This window comes from Poecilia mexicana, unplaced genomic scaffold, assembly GCF_051168715.1.
Source record: "Poecilia mexicana isolate PSO_F unplaced genomic scaffold, ASM5116871v1 scaffold_12, whole genome shotgun sequence".
Lineage (NCBI taxonomy): Eukaryota > Metazoa > Chordata > Actinopteri > Cyprinodontiformes > Poeciliidae > Poecilia > Poecilia mexicana.
Genome location: NW_028263381.1, coordinates 13,718,610 through 13,728,939, shown reverse-complemented (window position 1 = coordinate 13,728,939; position 10,330 = coordinate 13,718,610). Strand labels below are relative to the sequence as shown.

General features: G+C 38.1%; 1 protein-coding gene across 1 annotated transcript in view; it reads left to right on the top strand.

The window, feature by feature from the left end:
* The first annotated feature begins 237 nt into the window (after positions 1-237).
* wdr70 (WD repeat domain 70) overlaps positions 238-10,330 on the top strand; it is a 37,435-nt gene continuing 27,342 nt past the window's right edge. Inside the window, exons 1-9 of the mRNA XM_014969509.2 lie at positions 238-317; positions 738-791; positions 902-985; positions 1,226-1,316; positions 1,423-1,630; positions 2,232-2,291; positions 2,923-3,056; positions 3,799-3,952; positions 7,399-7,475. Of these exons, the coding sequence (XP_014824995.1) occupies positions 308-317; positions 738-791; positions 902-985; positions 1,226-1,316; positions 1,423-1,630; positions 2,232-2,291; positions 2,923-3,056; positions 3,799-3,952; positions 7,399-7,475 (872 nt within the window). The 5' untranslated portion in view covers positions 238-307. The remainder of the gene's footprint in view (positions 318-737; positions 792-901; positions 986-1,225; positions 1,317-1,422; positions 1,631-2,231; positions 2,292-2,922; positions 3,057-3,798; positions 3,953-7,398; positions 7,476-10,330) is intronic.

Below are 10,330 nucleotides of genomic sequence, written 5' to 3'. Positions count from 1 at the left end.
TTGGGCCTAAACACATTTCAAGATTGCTGTTCACCTGAGACTTGTTAATTTTACTCAGAACTAAAAAACGGAGACACCATTCTTTCTATGCTCCTTAATTCTGGAACCAACTGCTTGAAATACTGAGATAGAAACTACTGGCTTCAGTAAACTTGAACTGAAAACGTTTATTTCTATAAACCAAGCGCTGCCTTTGAAAAATAAGTCCTCCAGGACGGCTGTGGCGCTGTGTGCACACGATCAGCGAAGAAGAAGAAGAAGAAGAAGAACTTCCTTAGGTCAGAGGTAAACAGTCGCGTTTGAAAACATGGATGACGGTAAATAGTTTGCTGATTTTTACGTCTGTTTTTTCTGTGTTGGATTAATTTAAACTACTTGAATTATGTTTTGTAGCCACGAAGAACTCTTTGTGTGCTTTTCTTTCGGGATTACTTTAAATACATAACATACTAAATGTTGAAGTTTGCTACTTTATTGTTAGCTTAACAATTTAGCTTACATTCTTTTGAGTATTTAAATTAGATTTATTATTGAACATTGTCACCGAAAGTGCTGTAAAGTGCTGTTTAGTTAGTTATTTAAAACTGGTTTTTCTGTTGGCTTGATTGCACATCTGTTTTGAGGCTTTTAGATGGTTTTATACCTGGTACATTAACAGAAGTGTAAATTGCAGATCTCATGGTCAAACAAATGAGCTGTGTTATTAAGTCTACTCTAAAATATTCTCTTTTGAGCAGAAAAACTACCGAGTGATGGAGACATCGGAGCTGTCATGGGATTCTCAGGGTTTGGTATGTGGCAGCTCCAAATGATATGACGGGTTATATTTAATATAGCATAGAGCGTACTGTTTCAGATTTGATTGAATCAATTAAGGTTAATTTCTTTTGTACATTTTTAGGTAAGAAGGCGCGGACATTTGATCTTGAAGCCATTTTTGAGCAAACCCGGAGAACAGCTATTGAGAGGAGTCAGCGTGTCCTGGGTGAGTATTTTGTGAGTTGTACAGCTGTTTTACATGTGGACTGGATTCTTTACATAATTCACTCCTTGTTTTGGAGAAGTGTTGAGATTTGTTGTTTATTTGACCCACTATTAGTCACAAAACACCAAAACACTGACCTATTGTACATAAAAAGTTAAATGCTTCAGTCAAATTTTCCATACAATATGTTGAGTTTTATGTGTAAAATAAATAACTTCAGTGTGTCCGACATGCCCTCAGAGGATCGACAGAAAGGGCCTCAGATGGAAGAGGAAGGGGAAAGCTCCAAGTCAGTCAAAGGTCCTAGTCAGAGAGACAAATCTGCTGCTCGGTAAGACAACTTTGCCTTGTTTGAGTGAGTATGTCCGAAACTTTTCTTAACTAGGCCTGAACGTATTTTTGCTTTACTTGAGAATCTGTTTTTAAAAAATCCTCAGGAACCAGCAAAGTGGCAGCAGCAGTAGTGACAGCAGTGATTCAGACTCGGAGCTCGTTGGGCCACCAGTGCCTCCTCAACATGGAGCCCAGGAGGATGAGCTTGTAGGACCACCCCTTCCACCAGGTTATAGGGACAACACAGCAAATAGTGACGATGATGACGACGACGACGACGAAGCAGACGCACAAGATGACGACGATGATGATGTATGTATGAAAGCCATTTTAGTTTTTTGTATTTTGAGTTTGCAGTGTGGATCATCAAATTGTTCCTCTTTGTCAGTAGATGTTGGGAGTGATAACATTGAATGTAATTCTCTTCTGCTGTGTTTCTCATACAAGTGAAATTAAAAATTAAATCAGTAAACTATAAAATTCATCATTAGTGTTGTTATATACATCATCAACTCTTTTCCAATCATGATATTTCTACCTGTAATACAGGAACTCGAAAAGCACTTGAGTATTACAAACATGAACACTAGGTGGCAGCACCACAACAGCCAGACGCTGTGTAACGCTGCTTCATGTTGTTTGATTGTTATATTTGTTTGTTTTAGGAGAATTCAAGTGATCCTGGAAAATATTAAGACATATTATGATTGAATCTTCATTTTATGATGTCGTGATGTGAACAGCTCAGGTCAGAACAAAGCATTTTAGATCCTGACCACAGGCTTTTGTCATCATACACATGCAACTCTTTAGTTACAAAAAGTTAATTACTGACAAATCTGTTTGAAAATAAAAAGGAAACTAGACAATAACAAAATAACTTACATTTTTTTTGTTCCACGTTTTTCCTCAGAACCCAGTGAAGAAGATTCCAGACACTCATGAAATCATTCTACAACACGGCACCAAAACGGTAATGATTTTGTCTACAGCACTCAAAATATTCTAAGTTTATTAACTCTTTAAAGTTTTTAAAAATGTATTTTTTTTTTACTGTTGCTAGAACATATTAAATGACTTGAAACTTATTGTCGAAGTCTTCATAGATAGATACTTTATTTCAGACTCGAGGTCCAACTAATAAAAAAGTACAAAATGACAAACAACCAAACAGAAATGCACATCTCCAATCACCTAAAAATAAAATGTAATGAAATTTGATACAAAAACTACATAACAATTAATAAACAGTTTTTTGAAACGTAAAATTATTCATTTAGTTTTATAAAGTTTGCAACAGCGGCTGGATTTATCCTTTCCTGTTATTGTGTAACAGATCTGACCCCTTGTCTTGTGGTATTGCACTTTCAAATGAAGATATTTAACTCTGAGTCTGCTATCCAGAGGCAGAATTAATGCAGCCAACATTTTCTTTCTGAATAATGAAGTGCTTTCCCTGCGCTGACCTTCAAGTATTTTATTTTTTACTCTTTTTTTTTTTTTTTTCTTTCTGTAAGTCAGTTTAGAAGCAGCCAACCCACGTTACAGTGTGACAATCTTAGGTTTAGGATTAAGTTTGAATTGACTGCTAATTGCCTCCTCAGGTATCAGCTCTTGCCTTAGACCCCTCTGGAGCCCGCCTGGTGACGGGCGGATACGATTACGATGTCCGTTTCTGGGATTTTGCTGGAATGGACCAGGCTCTGCAGGCTTTCCGAACCCTGCAGCCCTGTGAGTGGTATGTGGAACGTCAACACAGTTGCCCAACATGTGTTTAAATTGGTTTCATGCAAACATCAGGCACACGGACTTCATTTAAGTGTGCTTCAGCGCGTACAAACATACACACGAAGGCTTGTTAAGCTTCATCGGCTCTAATGTTTGCTTTGTGGAATCCCCTCTTTTCATCCAAAATGACGCTTTTAGAAGCAGATGGTGAAGTTATGTGTGTGTTTGTGTTTATTCTGTGTTCCGGTGTTCCTGGCATTAAAGATTCTGTTTTTGCTTTTGGGAACCAGTGGACTGAGCTGGACAAGGCTTCCCCTTGTTAAGGGAAATTCATGCTACATTTATTATGATTACATTGAGATCCAGTGGACTTTATGGGTTACTGGAAAGTTAAACTTAAGTCACAAAGCCGAGCAGGTGAAGTGGTGAAGTCCACTCTTTGTCCTTTTGTGATATAAAAGAGAAACTAGTCAACTTCTTTCACTTGACGGATTTTTATAGTCTTTGCAGCTTCTTAGGATGTAGGATTAAAAATGTTCTTTTCATTCATTATGCTGTCTCACTCTAACTTACCATCATTATTTTAGTTTAGTTTCATGCATCAGATATAGAAACTCGGGGTGCCACTGAAACATGGGTGTCACAAAGTTTTTCTTTTCTTTTTTAAAAATATTTTGTGCAGAACCTTTTCTAGCTGATTGCACCATAGAAATAAAGCTAAATCATCTGGTTTATGCTCTTCTGTGTGTCAGCCACCAGATCAAGTCCGTGCAGTACAGCATCACAGGTGACGTCCTGCTGGTGGTCTCTGGAAATGCACAGGCCAAAGTGTTGGACCGTGACGGCTTCAACGTCATGGAGTGTATCAAAGGAGACCAGTACATTGTGGACATGGCCAACACCAAGGTGTGCAAAAATAGCTTTCTTAATTGACTTTGCTTGAAAAAATGTTTTAAAACTCTCTCAGTGCATGATTTTATTCATTATTGTGTTGGAGGAACCATTGCTTAAAGGTAATTTTGTTTACACCTAAAGTCCGACAACAAGATTAATGTCAGGATCAGGTGATCATGGTCGTTGAAAAGAAGTCGGGGTTTGTCCGAAAGAAAAGTTGTTTCCCCAAATCTCAGGGATTCTCGCTCATATCGGAGGAAAACTGCAAACATATAAACAAGAATGTTTTGTATATTTCCCACTAGTGTAGACATTACTACCGATCAAATGAATTCTGTCTTTCAAATGACACCCAACTATAGAAAGGCTTAGGCAGGATGAATAGGATACCCATTTTGACTGTTGGGATGTATAGTTGACATCCAGTATTTATGCTTTCGTAAGAAAAATGACAGACGTAAACATTTGACACGACATTATGCCCAGAATTATCTGACTAAATGTTCTGACTTACAGCTTTAAGTATGACATGATGTGTAAAGTTGGAAAAATATGAAATGTAAGTATTTTCCAGATCTGAATGCGCTTAAAGTATAAAGATAGAAAGTATGGAATTTAAAAAAAAAATCAAAAATCAAACTGTATTTATCTATAAAACAAGATAAAAACACTGTAAATGTTAATGTGGCAATGCATATTTCTTTTCACTTCTGTTGCAATTCAACTCAACTCCATTGAGCAGCTTCTAGTTATAAACAACAACTCCTGTGTTCCTCAGGTAAACCCTACAAAACTATTTAATGGTAGCAGGCCATTCCCTCTGTGTTTTGATTACAAGCCAAATGGTCAGAGCCTAACCTCCGAGAAAGAATGACTCCAAATGTTTTTGTCCTTCAACCTGTACCTACAAAGTAAAACCCTAATTAGGTGTCTATATTTGGGTTTTAGTGGTATTGGTGGTCAGCAACCATGTGTGCCTGCTGCGGCACATTTAGACACGGTTTATAAATGTGCTTGAAGTGAAGGTCCATTGATTACAAGAAGTGGTTTTCAGGATGTCCTTCATTCTTATCCTGCTCTATCTGTCCCATCTGGAGCAGATTGGTTCAGTCCAATGCATCTTGGCGTGCTAACAGAGTCTCAGTCGATTAGCTGTCTCTCGTGTGATTAACTCATTCCCTCCACTCTGCCTAGGTTGACGTGTAATTACTTCCTTTCTGATTCATCCTATCTCTTCTATCTGCTGAGTGGTTTGGGACTCACAAGCTGATGTATGCAACAGATTTTTTTTTTTGCTGCTAACATTTGTTTCTACAGATTTTGGAAAAGTTATACATGTTGTTTGATACATGTTCCTTTTAATCCACTGCAGGTTTTAGTCATTAGCAAATTATCTTCCAAAACTATTGAGGAAGAAGTGGAATTATATTAGTACAGGAAAATTACAACTCATTCAGTTGATGATTTATGTGATGAATAATTGGTGTATGTAATTTCATCGTCAGAGCAGTAGTTGACCCTGTTTACTCCAAAATTGATTTTATATTATTACCATTTTCCCATTAAATTTAACTGCTGAGCAATTCATAACTAATTTTAGACATAAAACAGCTGTTAAAGTGGTGCTGTTGAGTGTATAACAGTAAGCAGACAGGCCTTCTCCCTGATCCACGCATACCGATGTTGTTTGGTCACATCTTCTGCCGAGGCATGGCTCTGTTTTCTCTTGTGTCCTGTCAAATAGCTGCGTGTCATGTGTGCAGACTCCTTGCTGTCTGACCTGGTGGCTAGAGGCCCCCCCGTTGCGCTATTTTTCTTTAAAGATGTTTTTTATGAGCTCAGCGCCTTTCTCAAATATCCCTGCCTTTTTTTTTCTCTCCGTATTTTGTTTCACTATATCCAAAATCTTATTTTTATTTGATTAACATCTTTTGTGATCACAGAGTAGTGCATAAATATAAAGAGTAATGGAAAAGATATATTTTTGTAAATAATCTGACAAGATTTCTTCTTTTTTTTCCCCCCCCTCACCACTTGTTCATTTTGTCACTGGTGTGCATCAAAAAAATAATTTTCTTATTTCTTTCAACAAGTCGCAAATGTTCTTTGCAACTCATGTTCAATTCTTTGCTTTTTCCTACATTTTCAATTGCGTATGTCAAGCTGATCAAAGTGTATTCTGTGGGTCTCTGTTGAATTGTCTCAACCTCCACGACATTTAGGCATAACTTCATTGTATAAGTCTTAACACGCAAAATGTTTGAACAGGTTGTCATAATATCTCAAGAATATTTCTATACACTTCCATTAGACTTCTTTCTAAATCTCTTCTGAACTAGTAAGTTGCTCCCTGGTGAATCCTAAGTTTCTCCAATGTCCATATCTTATTGTGTTTCTGTTGCCACTGTAGTTTTCTTTTTCTTTGCTCTGTTTTCTGTATCACAATCACATGGTCTGTCAGCAAATTTCCCTAAAACCTTACTCTACTTTAAACTTCTTCACAATGGTTGTCTCTGACCCATCTGCTGTGTTCGTTGGTCTTCATGATGCTTTTTGTTCTCTACTGAACCTCTAAAGGCTTTCTCGGATTCATACTGAGATTAAGTTACACACAGGTGGACTCTGTCCACTAATTAGACGACTTCTGGAGGCCGATGGTTGCCAGGTAGAGGTGGTTGAATTCAAATGAAATGAAAGTACAAATTCTTAGTCTTCCGTCTCACAATTTGTGTTTCAGTGACATTAAATCCCAAAAGTATTTATTGAGGTTTGTTCTTATAACATGAATAAAAATGGAGAAGTTTACATGTCCGAATCCTTTTTTGCAAGGTAATGCAATTCTCCGCAGGACTCCTCCAACCGAGGGGACGGCCAAAGCTTATTATTAAAGGAACTTTGTGTCTAAGATGCAGCGCTGCCTCCTGCCCAGTCTCAAAATTAACTTGCTCATTTGCTAAGCAAGGTCTGTGCTGTTGGAGGCCAGAAATTAGTTTAAGAGCTTGTTCAAATTAAGGGTCATTTTCTTAATGGAGATTCCTCTGCAATGCAGGCATATGGGGGTGGGGGGGGGGTAATAAACGTTCCTTTTTATTTAGGCGTTAATTTTCGCTTGCAGTTTACAACACTCAGAACTGAAAAGCCGTCGTCACACAGACATTACGATCGGTGATGAACAACTGCCGTCTTATCATATAATTGGTTTAGAATTAAACTGCACATTGTGTTGGTTGATCTTGGCAACATTCGGCCTTTTAAATCTCCTTGTTAATTTTGACTGCAACCTCTTTGGCTCGTCTCTAAATGTTAAATGGGTCTGAAGACACTTATGTGGCAGCTTCAATTTTTGAACCTTAATCTAAATTAGACAACAAAATCCCCATTATCGTCCTCCTGTGTGCAGCCTGTCGAAGCTGGGCTCAGTTTTAAGTAGTTTAATTATCTGCTCGTCTTTGTTCCAGGGACACACAGCCATGCTGAACTGTGGCTGCTGGCATCCTAAGATTAAAGAGGAGTTCATGACCTGCTCAAATGATGGGTGAGTTTTTCAATTTTAATGTTTTAAAACGTTAAACGTTTCGTTTGAAGGCAAAACGTTTAACGCCTTCATTATTTTTTTTGTTTCCATTGCATTCCATTAAAACATAATTGCCGAACTTTAGTCGTTAAAATAAATGGTTGCCAAGATGCTGTTTCTGCACTGCTTTCAGATAATTTCTTATTTAAACATCCATCCATTCTGATCTCAAGATTAATACTCAGCGTGAAAAGCAGTTTTCACTAAAGAAGCCTTTTAATTGTTCCCTTTTCTCTGGTTACCACCAGGGAGTACAATATTCAAAATAAATGTTTTTTTTTATTATGTTCTTTTTGTTTATTTTATGTTTTGGTAACTTGCATTGGATTAACAGGAAGACATAAGACTGACATGCAAGCATATTTATCACATTTTCTTCAAAAAGCAAAGATTGGTTAATTCAGAATGAATACAGCGAAAAGCAATGTAGCAAATTAACTTTTTTTTTCAGTATATCTATTCCTGGTTCTCTGGAGTTTAAACAGGTCATCGTCGAGGTCCATTTCTTTTAGCCACTGGGCTGAATGGGGACCAATATTTCACTTCCTGCTCTGCGCGATAAACAGGAGGGGAGAAAAGCTCACTGTTGGAGAACCACAGTGAAATATCTTGGAGTTGCCAGATCTCCCTAACTTGCATTAAACCCCATAACTGGTTATTTGGGAGTGTAGCCCAACATCACAAACATAAACTAGGGATTTGACTAAGCACTACTGGGGCTGTAAATGCAACCATTTGCTTTGGACAATTGAAATTTATGGTAAAGCTTCTTAACAGAATCAGCTTTTTATCAATAAACACTCCAGGTGGGATTTGTGTAAAACAAATAAGGAATGTGTGGCGGATGATCTGGGATACTGTGGTCCCGTTTCTCTTCTTTAGGTGCTGAAATCCTTATTAGTGTGGAGCTATGAGCTCTTTTCAATTCCTAATGTAGATTTACAAATAGAAATATGAAAAACTGTCAGAAAACTGGAGATAAAGTAGATCATCATCTTGATTTTTCTCAAGGTTGACGATCTAAACACAAGAATGCCTCACCACATATAGGAAATATTTTTTTTTTAACATTTTTGTCGCTATTGCTGTCTTCACTTAATTTCTGTTTAAAAACTTGTTAGGTTTGCTGAAGAGAAAAGGAGGAGGTATTGATCTCTCTGGAAAATTTCACATTTAACAGCAGGAAAGTGTAGGATATGGTTCAAAATAAAGTGCATGAACATTTGTAGGAGTGAAAGGAAAAATCTAAAGTGTCTTTCTGTATTCTCCAACTTTGTGTTGCATAACAGAAGAATAAGTGCTGTTCAAAGGGCTTTGAGCAAAGCATTGAAAGGAAGGGTGCTACCAACTGGGTCCATCATTTTAAAACAATAAAACCAGTTATTTCTAAGATTCTTTGAGTTTTTTTTCCCTCTTTTTGTTGATGTCTTCTAAATTCTTCAGTGAAGTTTTGCTCACATATGAACTCATTATACAGCTAGCAGTGCTAAAAAAAAAAAAAAAATATGGCTATCACTTCATATTAGACTAATAGGTTTGGAGGATCTCCGGTGTGCAGTGATATTTGAACATCAACATGTGCAAGAGAAACGGCAACGCGGTGAGAGCAAGCGAGTGTGACAGGCAGCAGTGCGGAAACACGGAGGTTATCATCGCTAAGTGGAAACGAGGTTCCCAGCTCTGCGGTGTTTACCGGTGTAACTGCTCTCCCAGATGTGGCTGTTGGTTTATTTAGCTCTCATTGAGCCTCTGGAAATCCTCTGCTGGCACGTTAGCGCTGGGTGTTGCCCCTCGGAGGAGATCAGCAGTGAGGAGCGCACAGGGAGCCATTCATAGACGGAGAGCAGCTGCATGTGTGAACGGTTCACTGCAGCGGAGCAGGACAGCAGCGCAGGCTGAGCGTGTCGATGGGAAGAGTGGAAGGGACTACACGGTGTCCGGTGTGGGGCGTTCGCTCCTTTACCTCTAATAATTTATCGTCGCGCTATATCCATTTCATGATTTACTGTGTTGCACTGCATAGGCGAACCTGGATGATAAAACGTTGGAGTTTCTTTGTTGCTATTGGTTTGTGTTGTTCTGTATATTTTGCTAGAACTCTAATATTAAAAAAAAATTTCTTATTGCTATTTTTCAAATACATTCAAAAGCTTTAAGCAGTTTATAAAGAAGCCTAAAATAGTTTGTGCCTTAATAGCAAATTCCCAAATCTTTCTATTTACATGAATAATTACGTTTGATTTTTACTTTAACATCAGAAAATATTCATGGGCATTTTTCCTCCCAAACCTGCTAAACGTATCAGACAATAAAGTCCAGAACCTGACTTGAACAAAAGTGACAAATCAGCTGGGGTTAAAGTGGCTCCAGAAAGGTCAATTAATGGCCAGGCCATCAGACTAATTGGAAGCAGGCCCGGCTGCTGCTTAAGCCGTCCATGAAATGGAGCATGGATGTGATCGATCCACTTTGCACCAGTAAACAAAGCACTTTATTTTCCAAAGACTCAGAACTGCCCACTTTTTATAAGCACTCAGCTGAGAAAATGTTGCGAGGTTGATACAATAAGTGGAATTGCAAAATATTAGAAAAACAATATCAAAGTGCAAAGAGAATCTGCCCTCTTCATCTAGAGAACTTGATCAGCTCTAGCTTTATGGTTCCCATTCAAATCATTTTCACATTGGAGATGTTGAGGAGAATGAGCGTGTCATTTGGTCTGGACTTTTTCCTAAGTTGCTGCCCACACTTGTAAAATTTCTGACTAAAGATGTGTTCACACAGCTGGAGGAAGGGGGGTGGAGGGAATCGTATTC